This window comes from Neopsephotus bourkii, unplaced genomic scaffold (assembly GCF_033783945.1).
Source record: "Neopsephotus bourkii isolate Nb327-2 ecotype Australia unplaced genomic scaffold, CSIRO-AGI_Nbou_v1 NB_936, whole genome shotgun sequence".
NCBI classification, from domain to species: Eukaryota; Metazoa; Chordata; class Aves; order Psittaciformes; family Psittacidae; genus Neopsephotus; species Neopsephotus bourkii.
In genome coordinates, this window is record NW_026901430.1 from 3,905,167 (window position 1) to 3,925,123 (window position 19,957).

General features: G+C 46.6%; 1 protein-coding gene across 2 annotated transcripts in view; it reads left to right on the forward strand.

The window, feature by feature from the left end:
• The window catches only part of GAB3 (GRB2 associated binding protein 3), a 60,045-nt gene extending 40,986 nt beyond the window's left edge, over positions 1–19,059 (forward strand). The window contains exons 2-10 of one of the 2 annotated variants that reach the window (XM_061358128.1): positions 2,203–2,506; positions 8,200–8,416; positions 8,830–9,308; positions 11,862–11,914; positions 13,003–13,258; positions 14,388–14,469; positions 16,103–16,205; positions 17,450–17,563; positions 18,539–19,059. In XM_061358128.1, the coding sequence (XP_061214112.1) occupies positions 2,203–2,506; positions 8,200–8,416; positions 8,830–9,308; positions 11,862–11,914; positions 13,003–13,258; positions 14,388–14,469; positions 16,103–16,205; positions 17,450–17,563; positions 18,539–18,655 (1,725 nt within the window). In that variant the 3' untranslated portion in view covers positions 18,656–19,059. Of the gene's footprint in view, positions 1–2,202; positions 2,507–8,199; positions 8,417–8,829; positions 9,309–11,858; positions 11,915–13,002; positions 13,259–14,387; positions 14,470–16,102; positions 16,206–17,449; positions 17,564–18,538 lie in introns of both variants that reach the window. The other variant, XM_061358127.1, reaches the window with a different exon arrangement.
• Positions 19,060–19,957: the final 898 nt, after the last annotated feature.

The following is a 19,957-nucleotide window of genomic DNA, read 5'->3' on the forward strand; positions in this document are numbered from 1 at the left end:
TTGCAGTCTTGGGGAGATTTCATAGTGCTTTTCTCTCTCTAGCCTAGTAGCCTCCTTCTTTGAGAGGCAAAGGAGCAGGTCTTGTTTGGCTCACACCTCCCATAGAGTTTCTCTTTTGTTGTTTAGGGGTGAGAGTGTGTCAGGGATTGTGACCTTTCTGTTCTGATGTGTCTGTGGGGTGTGCATTAAGCATTTACTGTGCAGCACTTGGACTGCAGAAGGCAGAGACGTGGACTCTTTCTAAGGCTGTATATATGAGATACCTGCTGGGCTGTGTTCTGCTGTTGGAGCTTGCTAGGCAGGAAAGTGTTTCCTCCATTGAACATTTTTCCTTAGTTTCTATTTCCTTTGGGGGTGGGGGGTGTTCTTTTTTCTTTTTCCCTGGCTCCCACACCGTGAGCCTGGTCTGAGGTCTCGGTGATCTGTTATCTCAAGCTACTGTCAGCAGGGACCACATCACTTTCAAACCTCAAGAGGTCATGAGGACAAGACTTCAGTTTCTTTGTGCAATGCACTTTGCGCCTTACCTCTGCTTCCTGTTTATCCCTGAGGTGTCCCCCCTCTCTGAAAACCCCTCCTTTACACAGGGGGTATGTGCTTGGTCAGCCTTGCAAGAGCTCCCTCTATGACATTTCAATCTTTGCTCCCTGTATATTGCTCTTGAAGACTTTTTTTGCTTTCAAGCTAGATTAAGGTGCTACCAGGCTGACTTCTCAAGGAATGTTTGGGTGACAGACTGTGGAAAGCTGCACTGAAGCAAGTCTCTTCTGAGTAGGAAACAAAAAAAAACTCCAACTTTTTCTTGACAAATGATTGTTGCTATTTTTTGTTGATCATTTTAAACTATAACCATGCCCATAGGAGCTCAGCGTCAGCATAATCTTTGGTGCCTCTATTGATCCTAAACTGTGCCAGCAAGGATGCTTACAGCTCAGTGAAAACGTCCTGAACTCAGTTATTTTGCCTTAAAACCAAATGGTTGGCTGTCTTCGAAGTGACAGACAGATCCACTCTTTGAAAAGGAGCATGATTTTTAACTCAAACACAAGCCATCATCAGATTTACATTGCTGTGACATGTCATTTTGTGAAGACTAAGATTCAGGTAGGGCGGTTGTGGTGATGGTTGTTCAGATGTTCCTTTAATGAACTTTAAACTTGTGGGGAAGCAACTAAAGCAGCCAGTGGCCGTAGCGCCCAAGTTATTGCAAGCACTTGGGCAGTGCATGAACCCCTGGGCACCTTTCTGCCATCAGAGCTGGGGCAGCCTCAGCCTTAGCTTCAGCCCCTTTAGTCTTTCTGTTTTGGGCATGACTCTATCCAACACAGGGTGCATGGACTTCGGTAAGGGGGAAGCTCCTAATGTCTTATTTTAGCTATTCTCTGTGGAACAGAGCAGAGGGTGGATTTCTTTGGGCCCTTGGAGTAGGTGCATTGGTGACAGCTGTAATCAACACAGAGGTGCTTATACTGTTGGTGAACAAAAACAGCTGCTGGGCAAAAAGAGGAAAAATAGGTTATTTTGTTTCTAGAAGCTTTGTAAAGTGATGCTGCATCTTAGTCCTGCCAGGACTTCCTCTTAACCTGTATGGGACCCATACCTTCAAGTCACAGGGGTCTAAAAGATATCAGTGCTTGCCAGGTTTGCTTTGTGTTGACGGTCACTTGAAGTAGTGCCTGCATAGATCATGTGCAAGGTTTGGGAGTTTTCCCTTTAACTTTTTAGCACTACAACTCCCTTAAGGTTTGTTCCGGGCTTTCAGAAGTAACTGGCAGCTCATTAACAGCTTTTTATTGGCACTGAAAGCAGTAGGAGTGAAGCTGCACAGGTCATTAGCTTATGTACTGCAACACAGGGTGCAGTCCTAGGTGTTTTCAGGAAGAAAAATGTGTTACAATCTCTTCTAGGAGAGATTATAACACCATAGATGAGATGGCGAAGTACTGGGTTTTGATTATACCACGCTGGCAGGCTAAGGATGAGAGCAGCGTAGAAGCGCCACTCCTATTGACCTCCAGAGGGACAACCCTCTGCTTTTTTTCCTATCATAAATGCAAGCTGATAGCAAGCACTTCATACCTAAGTGGCATTTTGGCCAGCTTATCAAAACAGCTATAAAGCCTAAAAGAGAATGAGCATGTGTGTGCTGATTGATGTATTGTGTGGCTGGCACTAAAAGGACCCTGTTTGTGCCATTCACAGGCATGGCGGAAGCGCTGGTTTGTGCTGCGCAGAGGCCGCATGAGCGGGAACCCGGATGTGCTGGAGTACTACAGGAACAACCACTCCAAAAAGCCCATTAGGATCATCGACCTCAATGAGTGCGAAGTGCTGAAGCACTCAGGGCCCAACTTCATCAAGAAGGAATTTCAGAACAACTTTGTCTTCATTGTGAGAACCACCTACCGCACCTTCTACCTGGTAGCCAAAACCGAGGAGGAGATGCAGATCTGGGTGCACAACATCAGCCAGATCTGTAACTTTGGACATCTAGAAGATGGCACAGGTAGGATCATGCTCGTCTTGGGGGTTGGGAGGATGACCAGTGGTTCACCACAGCAGAACACTGTGTGAAAGGAAGCATAGACCTTGTTGGGCTGGGCAAGGTAGTGTGAGACTTAGTTTCCTATAGCTCCACAGAGCACTGAGATGCTGCTAAACCCTGATTTGAAAGCTATCAAGGATCTCGCTACTGCTGGATACACTTAATAGCTGGCCACTTGGTCTCATTTTAATGAAGCAATTCCTGCTAGAACAACAGCAGGTCCTTAATAAGAAAAGGTACTGTTTATGTGAAAAGCTGACTGTTATCTTCTGGGGCCATTTATTTCATTACATGTCCCATATTTATTTAGTTTGGTTAATGTAAGACACCTGTTCCAGGAAAGGGTCCTGCAAAACTCACATTTTCTCAGGCTTTGCTGGATGTGGAATGTGCACAGGCCTGGGTGTATATGCATGCACATAAATCAATGACAAAAACACTGAGCTGTCTTAGGCTTTTAATGAGAATTAAAAGTAAAGAAAAGGCAAAGGACAGGAGAGTGTTAGTTAGAAGTGTGTGTCTGGACTTCAGAGATGGTCCTGCCAGAGAAGCATAAATTCAGCTTGTTTTGCCAGGACGTACACTTGTATATACTCAGTAGGGTGAATTTCTTGGAAAGCTTCCAAGAATTAACTGCTCCAAGATGGATGTAGCCAGTAATTAAAGTCAGGACCTGTATCATCATTAACTTACCTTACAAATGAGACAACCGGGCTCAGATAACAGCAATCTGTCTTCCTCTTGACATTTCCAAGGGGCAGATACAGCAGCAATTTGAGAGCTTCTTAGGAAGTGAGTCAGAAGGCAGTGCAAGAGCAGAAAAGGGTGGTGATGGAGTGACTTGATCCCAAGGGCAGCAATGTGTTTGGGGGTATCACAGTGTGCCATGGTCCCTGTGCTGCTGTTCTCAAACTGCGCCTGGTGTCTGGAGCTGCCATGTAGCCATACCATTACCTTGTAATTTGAAAAGAAGCAGAAGTCTATGATGAGATGTTTTGTTTTAATCTATCCTAGTTCCTGGCCTTCTTTTAATCTTCTCTTCAGTAGTTTATCCTGAGAGGAAGTGGGAGTCGAAAGAGCACTGCAGTGGTCTTGCTGTAAATGTGATGTGTGCTCTGTTCCCATTCCCTTTAGAAACTGCCAGGAAAACATGCTGACATATTTTTATGTGCCAGTACAAACTGCTCCTGAATGCAACAAGCAAACTAGAGCTGGTAGCTTTGAGGGACTGGAGTCAATAGCCCTTTGCAGTTTGGATATAATGTGGGATATTCAGTAACCCCCTTCCTACAGATCTGTCCTTGCTGAGCTCTTGTTCGTGCATTGCTACTTCTGATGCAATATTATTTTATATATTATTTTAACAATTATTCTGAAATTAAGGTAAGTCTGTCCATGCAAAACAGCGGAGGGAAAAGTAATCTTTGTGTCTCAGATGTGCATGCAGGCTGTGAGGATGTGTTCAGGGAGATGTGATCTGTGACAGAGGCTATCTGCCACAGAGGCTATCCCAGCAAGGATGCATTTGTACTGGGAAATGTCTATTTTGTTATGCTGCTACAGTGCAGTATTGCTTGTAAGACTTACAGGTGGGCAATACTCAGAGTGTTACACAGTGTATTTGTCTCCCATCAAAGAGTGCGCTGCAGAGCCTTGGTTCAGTATAAAGTCTGGCTCCTGACCTTACAGCACACATGACAGATGGCATATGCTAAGCTTCCAGACATGCACTTACTGTATCTCTAATGGTGAGTAGCTCCTTCTATTTACCCTGCAGTCCATGCTGCTGAGGTCAGGTCTGGAGTGTGTTCAGGTCAGGCTGCAGGGCACATTCAGACTCTCCAGTTTAAATCTGCACAGTTCCATAGGTTGCACACTACATTTCAAACAGTTGCTAATTGCTTCGGCTTTTTGGAAGCATCTAAATCCCTCAAGAGCCTGTAGGTTTAAACAAATTACCCTTCAAAATTAACATAAGAAGAGAAAAGCTCTGTTAAATGCCATATGCTTTTTTGACTCGAATGATACTGTGTTAAAAAATAATAGTCCCTGAAATGAATCATCAAAAGAAAGACACATCAATTGCAGGGAATTTTAATAAGCAGTTCTGTATATTAAAATAAATTTCAAATCCAATATTATATTATGAAATCACTCTTAATCCTTGCATCTCTGAAAATTTGCTGTGACTTCGAGGCCAAAACCAACACAGAAATCACAGCCACAGGTCCACTCCATGACTCAGCTTTAAACACTTTCCCGTTGTTCCCAGTTAGTCCCTTACAGTAGCAAAGAAGCTGGATCAACATCCAGGCCGTTGTCATCAGGGCCCTCGGGGCTGAGATGCAGGCAGCCAGATGCAGACCAAGCAAACCAGCGGCTAAAGGACAGTGTTCTGTCAACAGGAGAGGGACGGCTGGGACATGCGAGCGGCAGGCAGATGTCAGGAAGCACCTGGGAGGGCGGCTGTCGGAGGGCCCTGCCAGCAGCAATCAGTGCGCTGCAGCACTCGCTGCCGCCTGGAACCGTGTGTGCTGGCGGTGCTGAAAACGACGGGGGAGCTGGCACCTTCGGGGAGGGAGGAAGAGGCCTCTCCCTCCCTGTTTTCCTACCAGATCTATGTAAGATCTTGTTTCCACCTCTGGTGAAGGCTCCCGAAAGAGCAGTTGTTCTGCACAATGGACGTATGGCCATGCAGAGAATTGAGAGGACACCTGGGCCAAGAGGCCAGGCAGGGGAGGGGATTAAATGAGGTGGCATCATGGGCATGCTTTATCCCTTATTCAAGCTGAAATCACAGTTGATTGACACAATGCAGTATAGCATCTTTCCACTGGAGAAACCGCTGTGAAAATTGTTTATCCTTGTTCATATCCATCCTTGCCCACTGCTGGGACTTTTTTCCTTTCTGCCAGCTCCTCTGGTGGTTTCTTTGCCTCCTTAAATGTCTCCCCATTTGTTTTTTTTCTTTGTCAGTGTGCACAGACCCTGCTATGGCATAGGGATGCTTTGGTTCTCCGGGACCTTGCTGCAACCACATTGGGGAGCATCTCCCCGGCCAGGGCAGTGTGGTAGGAGCAAGGGCAGGCAGGACCACTGCACTGAGGGGCTACCTGGAGGGACTATTCTCCTTGCAAGCATGCCTTCTCCCGAGCATCTTCACATCATTTCCCCCTCCCTACAGAGAGGGGCAGGCAGTGCCCTAGCAGGCTGGCTCATGGCAGCGCCTGTCTTTTGTGCAGAAGCTCAGGGGAGGTGTGACAGCTCCTCCCAGTCCAAGGGAGATGCTGGAGGACAAACATGGGGGCTACTCGCTCCATACCCCACCTTCAGCAGAAGAATATCCCTTTCCAGCTACACAGACTCAAGGCTGCTCTTTAATCTTAGCTCTGGCCCCTGGCCAGGAGGGTGGGTGGCATTCCTGCCGCCTTGGTATGGCCATGCAGCCTGATGGGCGGTTGCTGTGAGCAGGAACCCCTAATTCACCATGTCCCTGCACTGCTGCTGCACCATAGCAATTGTGGGGGAGTGGGCTGGGGTCTGTAACAGTAACGAGAAGCCTTCTGTTCCTCCAGCCAGTGGCCCTGGCATCGATGCAGGGCAGAGATCTTTTGGGTTAATACCCACTGAAGCAGTTATTTTGGCAGCTGAAGCCCCCCGCTGTGTCTCTGGCAAAGGGGAGGGCAGGCACCAAACCTATTCTCTGCCTTCTCACTGTTGCAAGTGGCCATGCATAATTTATACTACCCAGCTGCTGTCACTGTACAACTTTAATGTGTGCTGATCCAGTTACCAGCAGAGCTGGCAGGGACAGGGACAGTCTGTTAAGAGCTGGCTGCAGGTCCCTGAGTCCCCGAAGGTTAGAAAAGGGCAGGGCTGGGCTCTTCCCATCCCTCCCTCCTCCTCACAACACTTGCCATGTGGTCTGCAGCTCGAAGCCTTTCCTGATGGGATAATCCATGGCTAAACCCTGTGAGTACCAGATGGAGTTCAGGCCTGTTTGTTCTCTTGCACTAATAATCCAGAATGTCATTAATTTCTTTCTTATGCACTGTGGCAGATTTTAGTTGTTGGTTGTTGTTGGGATTTTTTAAATATGTGGTCAGATGGTGACGTGAACGTGCTTCTCTGAGATCCCTATGGAGTTCTCTGGTGCATATTTGATCATCCTCAGCTTGCAAGACAGCTCCTGAGTCCAAGGTTTGAAAGCAGAGCTGCTGTCTGAGCCAGCACAATGAACAAGAGAAAAGTTATGTTTCAGATGGAAGGCTGCAGCTCTCAGCTCTGCTTTGCAAATGTGAAACCCCATAAAAACCATTCCTTCCAGGTGCTCACTGGTGAAATCCTGCTGCTATAAGCACCTGCTCAAACTTAAGCAGATAAGAGAATCACAGAATGGTTTGGGTTGGAAACGACCTAAAGCTCATCCAGTTCCAACCCCCTGCCACAGGCAGGGACACCTTCAACTGGAGCGGGTTGCTCCAAGCCCTGTCCAACCTGGCCTTGAACACTGCCAGGGATGGGGCAGCCACAGCTTCCCTGGGCACCCTGTGCCTATGTCTCATCACCAACTTAAGCACTTGCTTATGTGCTTTGCTGACATGAGGTCCACCACTGCACCAGACCTTGAAACTTACCAAGAGGAAGCATCAGTGAGTCAATACTGGTTGGTGGGAAGGAAAGAGGCAGCTCCCTCCCTGCTTTAAAGGAGTGAGGTGTGGGGTAGTGCAGAGAGAAAGAAAATCTGCTGGTTTACTGTTCTCACTGAGATCAGCAATAGGCCTGGTTGAAGCCCATGGTGGCCGGTATGGAAGCCAGGGTCATTAGAGGGGATTTTTTGCACTTAGTGATGTTATTGTCTAACCCCCCCCCAAGCCTTGGCAGCCCCCTCCATCTCTCCTGACATGGTTGCACATACAGCTAGCACCTCCCAGGGTTAAGAGGTAACTGCAACAACCCATTACGGTGCCAAGACTCCTTCATCCCTTCTGCTCAGCTGCCCTGTCTGTCCAGCAGGGATGGAGGTGGGTGCGGAGCTAAGCTGTCAGACAGCTCTGTGCGGCCTGGGCCAGCCCTGCTGTCTGCAGCCCAAATCTGCTCCATTGCCCTCCACCACCCCTCTCTGTGCTGGGAGGACTGGAGTGCTCTGTCACTGAGCACAGGCTCCCCTGAGCCTTGTAGCCTCTAGAAACAGTGTCCCTTTTCCCAGCAGAACCAACAAGCAATGACAGCTACACCACAGCTCTCCTGGCTTTCATGTCTGATGAGACAGGCATAAGGAGTTTGCAGACAAGTTCAGAGGTGCAACAAATACAGCTACCCCATGAGCTGCAAAGCTCACTTTTGTCCACTGAGATGAAGAAAGTGGGAAGAAATCAGTCCTTTCCCTTGTCACCATTATTTGAATTGTTGGACATGAATATTTGCATTAGGTCCCAAAAAATACTTGCTAAGAGACTGCTGTGCCTCAGCAGTCCCCTGAAAAAAAGTTGTCTTCATTACTGTCTGCAGTAGGGATGCTACAACTCTGCAGGAGCAGGAGACCCCAGAGCAAGGTGGGTCTGCACCTTCTGCAGCCCCTCACTTTGGCAGCTGGCAATGGCCAGGGTGAGCGAGAGCTGTCCCTCATCTGGGGCCATCCATTCCCATTGCAGGTTCAGTGGAGAGCCTGTCTCACACGACCTCATCCCCGCAGCCATCACCAGCCACCTCTACCCACGCCTCCCGCATTGCTGACCCCTCCTTCTCAGTGGACCACACTGCTGCTGATGCATCTGCTGCGGAGGAGACCCCCAGCGAGTCGGAGTCGGTCTTCCTCCCCGACTACCTCTTCCTCTCCAACTGCGAGTCGGGCAAGCTCAGCCACAACAGGTAGGTCTGGGCTCCTCCTCTGCCTGCCCAGTGATGCCCTGGGAAGCTGGGACAAACTGGTCCTTGAGCCCTGCCACTCGGGGTTGGCTCCTGAGCACAACAGGAGACCATCAGCCTAATCCAATTTACAGGGTATTTTTCATAGCACAGATTAGCAGTCAAGCATTGCATGTTGGTGCTGTCACTTTCCTGGGTGGGTGGCTGGCAAGCTCACACACAGCCTCCCTCCAGATGCCCGTTTTGCTGGCTGATGCCCAAAGTGCCCCAGTCCAGCTCAGGGAGAACTTGCACAACCATAGGGAAGGGATGGTTTTAGTCCTGAGCTATGGGGTTGTTTCCATTTTTGCTGTATGCTTACTCAGTTGCAACCAAGAGGAAAGAAAAGCACAGGTCCTAACTCTGTCTCTGTGCAGGTGTGACAGCTGGTCAAATTCGGACAGATCTCTGGAGCAAACCTCATCAGATGATGTCTTTGTCGACTCCTTGCAGTCCCAGCCTTCCTTATACCTTGTACAGCCGTCCAGTGCAGGCACTGTGCACCAGGATGGGGCCCCACTGGCCAATCCCAGCACCGTGCCAAGGAGCATAGACGTTAACGGGCCACCCAGTGACATTTCCTCCTCTTCTCCACTGCTGGGGACACCACTGACTCCAACCTTTCAGATTGACAAGAGCCAAAGTGTGCTGCCCTACGGCGTGACCCAGCTGGACGTCCTCTCCAACACCCCTCCGCCGCGGCCACCCAAGCCAACCCACTTCTCAGACAGGAGAGGGGAAGAGGTTGGTGGTGTGGCCCTTCAGAATGGCCACGCAGGGATCTGCAGGGCTCAGGTTGCTCTGGTGCCCAGGAGGATCTCCTTGTCCAGCTTAGACAACGTGAGGAACTGGAAAGGTGAGTGCATTTCTGAGAGCCAGAGAAGCAGGACCGGTAAGGGATGGAGCTGCCCCTGAGCACAGAGCGATGCCCACCTCCAGTTGTGTCTTCCTGTCTTCCCCACTGTGTAATCACACAGCACCCAAAGCTACCTGAAATGCTTGTTTCAAACTAGTTCAGACCTGTCCTTCACATTCAGCTGCTGCTCCATAAAAGCCCCCTCAGTGTGTATACACATGGGCAGCAATTTGGCTGTGATCTCTTCAGGGTGCCTCATGGCTTGACAGTTTTCTATGCCCCCTCCCTCTCCAGAAGGGAAAGCAGTAGAAAAAACAAAACTTAAAAGCCAGCCACAGAATCAGGCGATGCCAGACGCAGGTCAAAATATGGGCTTGCACATGGGAAATGCCTCTGTGCTGTAGCTGTGCTGCTCCACTACTTCCAACACTTTCCGTAACAGCAGCATGTCTTTACGCAGCTTAGAGTAAAGAACAGGAAGCCAGGGAGACACTGGGGATGGGATGTAATCCCAGTGCAACCAGGGACTCTGTCCTTGAGTAAATCCCACTCTGTCCTTGCACTTCAGTCAGGGTAGCCTGAAAACCCGCTGCAGACTGAGGCTCTGCTGCAAAGCAAGGTCTGCTCTGAGCTGAGGTGACTTGTTCTGGAAACACCATCACGGCAAACAGAAATAAGTCAAAAAACAGAACATCAAGGTGTAAAAACCCAGCATACACAGTATGAGAAAGTCTTATTTTGTGGAGCCACAGAATAAAGAGAACAGAGGGAGGCACCTGGAATAGCTGCCTGGAAATCATCAAGTATTCTGCAGTGACGGGGTATTTTTGACAAGGAAGAAAATGTAGGTTTTCAAGGATAAGTGTCCTTAAGATTCCTGTAGTTTGAACGCTGAACCATTTGATCTTGCTCTTAAAGCTCAGAAGCTAAAGCAAGGAGACCTCTGCCCAGCCTGTTTATCAGTGTACAAACAATTCTTGGAAGGCTTATGACGAAAGAAACACCCATCAGAGGAATTGGTATTCTTACTTATCAGTTACTTTTGGTTACTCCCCAAAAGGTGCTGCTCTGCTCCTGCATGGGTGCTGCTCTAACGCCAGTGTGTGTGAGACAGTTAAGGTTCCTCCAACCCAATTCACAACCAAATGTTTTTAAGAGGATTAAGTGGCCAAATGTCATGTTCTGCTACAGTGCTGCAAGGTTATCTCTGCCTGACAGGGGGCAGCAATGAATTAATAAGTGGTGCTATTTTTTCTTCCCCTAAGTGCAGATGAAACTATTCGAAAGGTTAAACTCTGAATTAAAATGTGCTTAACAAGAAAGATCAGAAACAAGGAACAGGGAGAAAGCAGCTGCTCCTCACCAGCTCCCCGAGTGAGCCCACTCCAGTTATTTACTTCATGTTTTGCCCTTGGCAATCTGTAAAAGCTGAACAGATGTAGTGAATCCAGTGCAAAGGCAGTGTATGCTGATGGCAGTGCCATGAACGGGAGCGAGCTGTATAAGTGTAAGGCCCCTGTATCCTGGCATCTGCTGGAGTGTTCTGCCTCAATGTCTTTTTGCCAAACTAATAAATAAATGTAGCTGTCCCAGGACAGTGACTGTCTCTGAATGTGTATCTGTGCTAACAGCATTGCTTTGTTCTTGTTTAGCACCTTGGCCTTTTATGCTGATACCAACACAAAACTGCAGTGCAGTATTGACATCTCCACCGTCAGAGCAGGGACCGGATTAGCATGGTTGCAGGGTTTAATGCATTCTCACAGAAAAGCTATTTTCTGCACAGAAAATCCTTTTCCAAAAAAGAATGGCAGGTGTAAGCATCTCCCACTGTTGGTAATCTATGCACTGAATTCTGGATTTTAGGGGGTTTGCCATTTGCTTTAAAATTAAAATTGACCTACAGCAAGACAAAGGCCAGCCTGCACAAGGGGATACACTGACTGGTGACCTTTTCTCTGGCTGTTTCATCCCCATCAGTTTGAACCACTTGTACCACATCAGCATTTCTGGGTGACAAAGAGAAGAGTTTCTGTGTTACCATTAGGTTTCCCCATGAACCGTCTGTACAACAACATGTGCTTCCCTGGCACCTTACATATGAGGCTCCTAAATAACTTTCCAAACAATAATGAATTAATATTCCCTGCAGTGCTTCTTCATATAATTTATCCAATCTGACATGGGAAACAGAGTGGGACTAGAGCAGGAGCTGGGTTTAAATGTTTGCTTTGTTGCTTCCCTTCCACACCACACCAGTCTTTCTCCAAGTGCTTGTGTTACAGGAAGTGTAAGTTACACCTGGATTGTGCATGAGCATGTTCCTCAGTTTCATCATGCTTAAAATAGACGTAATCACTTTTGAAATGCTACTGAGTTAGTTCTGGTCTTAAGTGTTATTGGATTTCCTCATTTAGAGTAAATACTAGGAGTTATGGAATCTTTATGAAACTCTGGTTAGATTAAATCCATTTCCTTTACTCCAGCATTATCTCCGTACAGTGGCACTGCCTTATCACATTTTTAATCCCTTTAATTTTTCCCTTGCAGCAGATATGGAAGGCAGCTCCTTAAGAAGTCGGGATAAGAGGCTTAGCTTAAATTTGGTAAGTAAAGTACTCTGCTTGCATAAATTTAGAAGGCTGGCACAGGACGGACTTCAGAAAGTGAATCGTGTCTCATTCTGATATCCAGTCAGTCCTCCCCTGTGCTCAGGGGAAGAAGCACTTGGCTTTGGGCAACTTCTGTGCTGCTGCTTCATGGCCGTAGAAAGCCTTTGAGAAGAGAGGGAGGGGAAGGCCAAAACCCTGAACACACTGGTTTTAAAGCAGATGAAGCCAGGTTTATTATGAAAAAGGGTACCAGTAGCCTCAAGAATTAAACTGTTGACACAGCACCTGAGAACACTGCTTATCTGTTGAAAAAAAAAGGACCTGAAGAAGCCTATCACTTCATGATCTTGAGGGATATCTGTTCTTTAAGGGTCTTGGCTCACAAAGCACCTGTGATTCAGGACTCTTGTCACACCAAGCTTCCTGACTTTGCCTTTGACAGCCATGGTTGTATGTAGCACCATTACACATCCCATAGCCAGTCTTCTGCCTGGTGCTGGATACTGCCTTCTGTGTGAGTTGTGGCTTTTTGCTGCTTATATGTAAGCTCTAGTGGTGGGCAACATACATTTCTCTCTCCTTTGAACACTTGAAAGGTTTGTAATCAGTTACTCTTACGATTCAGCCAGCACTAACCTACATTAAATGAATTTCTAGTGTTTACTCTCATCTATCAGAAGCAACCTGTAGGTCTGTGTCTGCTCTCTCAGCTTCCACATTTGCAAAGATCTAGTTCATCGTATGTTCTCCTTTCACATGTTTTTTTATATGTAGGAGCCTCCTTCATTTTATAGATCAGAATTACTGCTGGGAGAGGCAAGAGCAGCCTCACTGAAGTTGGAGGATTTAACCTACTGAAGTCACCAATAAGTTTGCTTCTAGTTTACAGCAGTGACTTGTAAAGCTCAGAAGTGGACTTCTTCAGAGCTGGAGTGTTCATCTAAACTCAAACATATGTCTTGTGTCTTTCCAGCTTGAGCCTCTCATGTCAGGACCAGCCTTGGGCTCAGATCTCTTGCCAGCTTGCAGGGGTTTAGCTGTTCATTTGTTGACCAGTTTCTTTTCCTCCTTTGATTCTGAAGCCCTGCCGGTTCTCCCCACTCTACTCGACTGCTTCAGACAGCACAGAAGACAGCTATGTGCCCATGCGCCCCAGCACCTCTCCCTCTGCGCCTGGCTCCGACTGTTCACCCGATGGCTACATCCCCATGAGCCCTGGCTCAGCCACGTTTACCTTCCCTGTCGTCAGCACTGAAAAACTCACCAGCCCCTTACCTGAGCTTCCCTCGGACCTGGAGCCCCCTCCAGTGAACAGAGACCTCAAGCCTCGTAGGAAATGTAAGTTCAGACCTAAAGTGCAATTGGCAGCCAAGGGAACCTGATAGCAGGGACAGGGGTGGCCTCCTTTGATAGTGCCCTGGGGGTATTTTAAAGGGCTTCCACTCTAGAAGAGGGATTGAATTGCTGTGTAAGTGCCTTATAGTGCTGTAACATGGGGTGACTCTGCAGGGTTGTTTGTGAGCATCAGAAGAGTGTCCATGCCTGTGTTTGCAGTCAAGAGCAGCTGACTGCATTAGCATGGTGCATGGCTTCAGGTCCACTCTGACTGCAAATGACCAAATGGACATAGCCTTGGAGAGACAGCACATTAAACCCTGCAGCTCGGAAGTACATGTACTGCTGTCTCACCAGCTCCCTGACCTTCCAGGAACAGAACATCCAAACACTGAAATATTCAAACTTGATGTGTGGGCTGTTGGTTAAAACTGTATTGGGCAGGCGCAGCTGTCTTGTTTAATTAGGAATTTCCTGCAGATGCTTTTACTGATGGTAATTTTCCACTTCTGCTTTTCATGGCATCTCCAGAATCTGGGTTGCACTTCCAGAGGATATACTGGGGACGAAATTCAGCTTTGCACTGGAGAAATTGCCTAAACCTAGCCTGTATTAAGATTCTTTGGGCTGCAGAGCCACAGGGCTACTCAGAAATTGGTTCAGAAAACGCTACTGTGAAATGGAGACAGAAATCAAGACCATTGCCAGGAAGCAAAGCTCAAGCTTAGAGGGTTTTGGGAATGGAGTGGAAAATGGATGTTGACTGGTGAGAAGAATGATCCTCCATGTGGAGGATGTTTTTATCTAGAAGAAAGCCCAAAACCTGTTTTTACCTGTAGGCTGAACTGTCTGCTCCTCTTGAGGGCAGCATATGCAGAGCAGATTTGAGACAAGCATGTGGACCTAGTGGGGCACTTGCTCTGCTTATGGCTGTTGTATTTATTGTGTTATTTTAGGGTAAATGAGGGACTTTGCACCTGTCTTGGTTATATCTATTATATTCTGTGAAATACTCTGTTAGGTTCTTACTGTTCATATAAAACTGTGTTTTTCTGAACTGAACTGAACTGAAGCTGGTACATTTCTTTAGCTCTGCTATTGGAAATGTAGTTCCTTTTGTATCTATTTGCAGCACGGCCACCTCCTCTGGACTTGAGGAACCTCTCCACAATCCGGGAGCATGCTGCTGTGACCAGGATGTGGACCGTGCCTTAGTAAGTCATCAAGAAACCTGCTGTTCCAATCTTTTAAGCATTAACATTGTGGAATGTGGTTTAAAATAACTTATCACATCCCACAAGAAACAGTTTCCTGGCAAAGTCCACAACAAAATTTCCCCAGGGTTCCTTCTAGGATCCCCCAGGCTTTTGCTGTCTGTAAAAATCAAGGCTCCCTTTCACAATGGGAAGCTCTGGGGCATTCAGCATCATGCAGTGATGCTCAGTCTGTTTTGAAGGTTCCTTTCAAAAAGACTGGAGCTGGCCTGCACTCTGGTGTGGCTGCTGCAATAGGTAAAAGCTTCACATGCCTAAATTATTCCTTTCAAAGCGATAGAGCTATTTTTGTTCCTGAGAATTAATATAGCAAAGGAAAACCAAATAAGATAAAGATCTGCCTGACTTGTAACCTGGGTGTAGACTTCTGTGCTGCCACACAGCAATTCCAACTTCATTTGTTGTTTTGTTACTGGAAATTAGTTTTGGGGTAAAACGAATGCATTTGGTCCCAAAGCCCAGGTACAATGAACAGATGACACTGTTGGGAGCCAAGGGCAGTCTCCAGGGAGCTCATGAGCAGGGGAGGACTGCAGCTTGCTGGTTGGGGGGATCTTGGTACTGTGGGAAAAGGCAGAGAGGAGAGCCAGCTGCATGCAAAAGCAAGAATTCCCATCAGCCTACTCCGCATACACCAGACACTCCGGGAAACGTGCAGTCTTGCTAGCATAAGTGCCAGACAGGCATTTCCACTGCCCTGCCTTAGGTAGCCATTTGAAGGGCAAAAGGGACATGAGGTGGACTTTTTCTCATTGCAGACCCCTCTCTCAGCTGTACAGCCCAAAGCTGGTTAAGCCCTTCAGTCCTGCGTGCTGCCTGTTAGGGAAACCCAGTAGCCTGCCCCCCAAGCATCCCTGCCAGAGCACTGTGGTTAATTAGTGCTGACACAGTGCAGAGTGCTGAAGGATAACGAGCTCGGAGGGAGTTTGCCTGTTTTACATTAACAAAACTAAAAAAAGAAGTATGCCCGGAACTAATAAAGCAAAGGAATTATAGTGCTCATGCTGCACAAAGTGGCCATCTAATTTCCTAACAACTAACCCCATTGTGCTAGCCTGCAATAATTTACTCACAATATACCTCTGGCAGTTATGTTAGCGGGAGAGATTTCCTGGTACAAGGGCTGAGTTGCAGCCCTCTCCATAGCACAGGCAGCATGTGTTTACACTGTGTTCAAAGCCAGACAAGTTCCTCTGCATGCACCTCCAGTAGCTGATTAATTCACACCAGTCTCCGAAATGTGGATGCCCACACAAGTGAGTAACTGCCCCATTGGCATATATTACCCGAATGAATGATATCTGTCTCTGTGCCCCTTGTTGAGTTGCTCAAATGTTTTATGCTTTCTGTCGTATCAGAGATGACAAACTTTCATGAATTTCAGGGGAAAAAATCAACACACAGCCACATAGCATAATTTTTATAGAACTAAGGAGTGGTTTTGGACATCCTCTCCATAAAGGCTGCAGCGTTAGTGTGAGTTTATTCACCATATGGACTGTGTCAGGCTTTGGCTTCATTTCAGAGCATCTGTAAGATGCTTCCTTAACCTCTCCTGTGTTTTTCTTCATAGCAATCGAATGAGCTTTATCTCACCAGAAAGAGACGGTATTAATTCAGCAAGAATATTTGCCAATTCAGTTTCCGGAGAAGAGGAAGAAAGTTACATTCATATGGTAATCTTCATTTTCACACAGCCATCCTTTGCTTTATTCTGCTCTGTCACATTGATGGAGAATGCAGAAGTTTGTTTTCTAAGAAAAAATGTTGAGGAGGTTTGTCCTTTGCCTTCTGTGTTTTAAAAAAATGATGAAATGGTTTTAAAGCAAAGACAGTGAGACCAATTTACGGAGAGATGAGGGGAGCCCTTCTTCTGCTCCGCAGAACTCAGCTGTTCGCCCACGAATGTTGCTGAGCAGTTCCAAGAGATCACAGGGATCAGCCATATTTACATGAGAACTCATTAAGGCAAAGGAAAATTAAATCTTTTCACCTTTTAAAAGTGTGCCCCGCAAAGTCTCCTAGGAAATGACAGAAAGCCGTTAGTGCACTTCCTAAAGGAACACACCAAATATTGTGCAGAAACAGAACTCCCATTAAAGTCTCTTATTGCTTCTGCTTTGGCTGGTGGCACTAACCCCACTTCCCATCCCATGAAAGAAGAACATCTGGCTTTGTGGCTTCCTTTTCTTCATTCACTCTTTAGCCGTATCTTGCAAAAAGACCAGAATATCAGTTTCCTTTGAATTTTAGGTGGAAATAGATCACAAATCCCTTGATCTGAGCCAGTGTCTACAGATCTGGCTTCAGAGCCAAAGCCCAACAGCAGTGGCTATAGAAACATACTGCAAAACTGACCACAATCTCTGTGAACCATAGTCTCAAATTTTAACCACACCTCTACTAAATCCAGGTCTGCTCAGGAGGTCAGTTCCAGTTGTAACTACTCCCCATTTGATTTTTCTAGTCAAATAAAACCATCCATACATTTGTGGTCATCTGTGATTTTCCTGAGATTAATTTTCAGTTCCTAGATTTGAACAGAATTATCACCATTTTTTCAAATTCATAGAACAGTGATGATTAAGAGGGCACCCTTGCAAATCTGAGTCTTCCATGGCCTTGGGGTGAGAAACTGGACACAAGTCCTTCCTGGTGACATTGTATGAAGGTCAGCCCCTTGTTTTGCCATAATTCCCGGGAGAAGAAGACTCTCACCATTTCTTTATGCTACTCTGCAATCAATCAATGTTACCCTGTGGTTAGTCACCAAATGGCACCCTTGGTATAGAAAATTACATGGGTGCTGACTCCTCTCACTTGCGTTCTGCCAGATGAGTCTCCCACTTCACAGTGTGGCCCTGCTTCCTTTTAGGATCATGTTTTAAGAGCCTTAAGTGTTTCTCTTCTTTCCCGACAGGAACACAGACAGGCAACATCTCCATACAGTGGTGCTTTTCCATGGACAAGGAAATCTAACCTTGATTACTTAGCATTGGATTTTAATTCTGCTTCCCCATCCCCTGTACAGAAGGTATGAGACATCTGAAAAACCCCACAGCCTCCTGTCTTTTTGTCTGTTGGGAGGAAAACAAGACTGAGATTCACACTCTCTTAGGTGCCCTAGGTGCCACGATGAAGTCAGTTGTGTTTCCAGCTGACTGCATTTGTGGCAGGCTCAAGATTAATGTAATAAAAGCACTATTAGGGTGATAACAAGGTGCCCTTAGAATGACTCATGGGGTCATTAACACGAGCAGAGGGCAAGAGGCTGTGCTGGGATGTGCAGCCATGAGGGCAAGCTGCTTGGTGCTTGCAGGATCTCGGCATCTCTCTTTTCATCAAGTCTCCACAAACCCATTCCTACTATTTTTCCCCCCAGTCTCTCTGCCGTAACAAGTTACAGCCCATGATAAGTTCACAAGGTGAAACTCTACCATCTCTTGTAACATGGCAAAATGTGCATCCTTATTCTTGCACCACCAAAGGCATTTCAATTTCCTTAGCCATGCTGAGAAAATACATTTCTTCTTCCAAAGAGCTTATAACCTGCCCAGGAGGTGGGTAGATACCACTGCAAAGTGATGAGCTGTGGTTGGTTTGGGCCATTTTACATCATTTTCCCAATCAGCTAATACTTCTAGATGCAAAAGACTACTAAAGTTCCTTATTTAACTCCCCCCCCTCCCTGTAGTTAAAATGCAGTTAGGTTATCCCTGCAGCAGGATTACTCAGATGAGAAGGGGATGATTGTCTGCATGGAAATAGCCAGAACAGCATGTTTCCCTTGCTCGCTGTGCTGGGCTGAGTGACAGGGTGACAGATGGATAATTATAGCTAAAGCAGGCTGTAAAGCAATGCTTTTGTCAGCTGATGTCACTGTGAGCTTCAAGGTGAAGTGAAGCAATCAAGGAACAAGGGAAAGGGAAAACAGAAAATCAAGACAAGTTTCACTAGCATCCCTTTTCAACCCTAAAATTGATATGTTGGTTTTAACTCTCTCCCACAGAAACCATTTCTCTCTGAAGAGCAGAGAGTGGACTATGTCCAGGTAGATGAACAGAAGACTCAAGCTTTACAGAACACTAAGCAGGAATGGACAGATGAGAGGCAATCGAAAGTCTGAAGGAAGATGATCTGGGATCTGGAGAGGGTGGGTTTTTTTTTGCACTGGAACCACAATGTTAATGAAGCAGCTATCACAGTAGAGTTCAAAGGCAGAGAGAGTTGTGAGATGCTACGATCTGTAGAGGAATGGCATTTTTAATGGAAACCTTTGATTTCAGCTGGAAATAGTATGTTGAAAGAGTGAGTGGTTCACTGATGATTAAGTAATGCATTACCCTTTTTACTGCCCTTACCAGTAAGCTACATGGTACCATTTTCTGGCATGATTCTGCGACGAGTCATACACTTAATGTTAACAAATCCACTACATGTTGCATTAATCTAGTTAGTCCCGCCTTCTCCCTCTGTTGCATAATTCCTAGTTGCTAAAGCTATTTTTTTGATATTCCTACAAATACTGCAGGTGCTAGAGTGCTTTTACAGCAGTGGGCATCCGCAGGTATTGGTGACTAATCAACTAAGGGCTAAAATACTGAAACAATAAAAAGGACTTTTTGAATATACAGTTCTTAAGCAAAGAGAATCTTGGAAAATATTTTTCCCCTGGGTTTAAAGGGTCTGACTCTGAGCTGATGCTGTCAGAAACTCAAAACAGGACTATGTACCGATGGGACTGGAGCTCATGATCTTTGGCCGTCTGGGTGACGGTCATCATGTTAAGTTTCTCTCTGTTGTGGCTCATACTTGTTGCCTTTCTGTCTGATCCCTACTGGTGTTTTCTCCCCTATCTTGAGGAGCTTCTTCGGCACAACACAGCACAGCACAGCTGCTCCTCTAGCAGGAGGCTGCAGGCACACAGCTCTTGGCTGGCCAAAAAATAGAAAGGGAAGCTGTGAGCCTGTTTCTGCAAGTCTTGGGAAAACTGGCAAAGGATCAAGAATGCTTTCATCTGAACTGCAGAAGAAATGCCATTGGAATTGCTGGTAGCAGCCCTCAAACTGATTGTTTCACTAGACCCACCCCAAAACAAAAAGAAAGAGAATGAGGAAGTGCAGTGTTCTCCAAGAGAGGCCAGCAGGCCTGCCAGCATAAAACAATGCGCTTACGCAGCATGAGGACCTCTGGATTCAGGAAGCTTATCTACCTTGGGACTTGTTACAGGCACTATCTCAGGATCGCATATGTGTATAGTTTATGACATACTTAACTTAAAAGCTTGGCTGCAAATTTCATCTTAAGGTGGTTCACAGGCACCTGATCCATGGAAGTCCGCAGTACCGCTGGGTGACCCACACTGGATTTGATTGCGCAGGCTTTGCTCGTGTAGGTAAGTCCCACTAGCTGTAAGAGGTCTGATCCT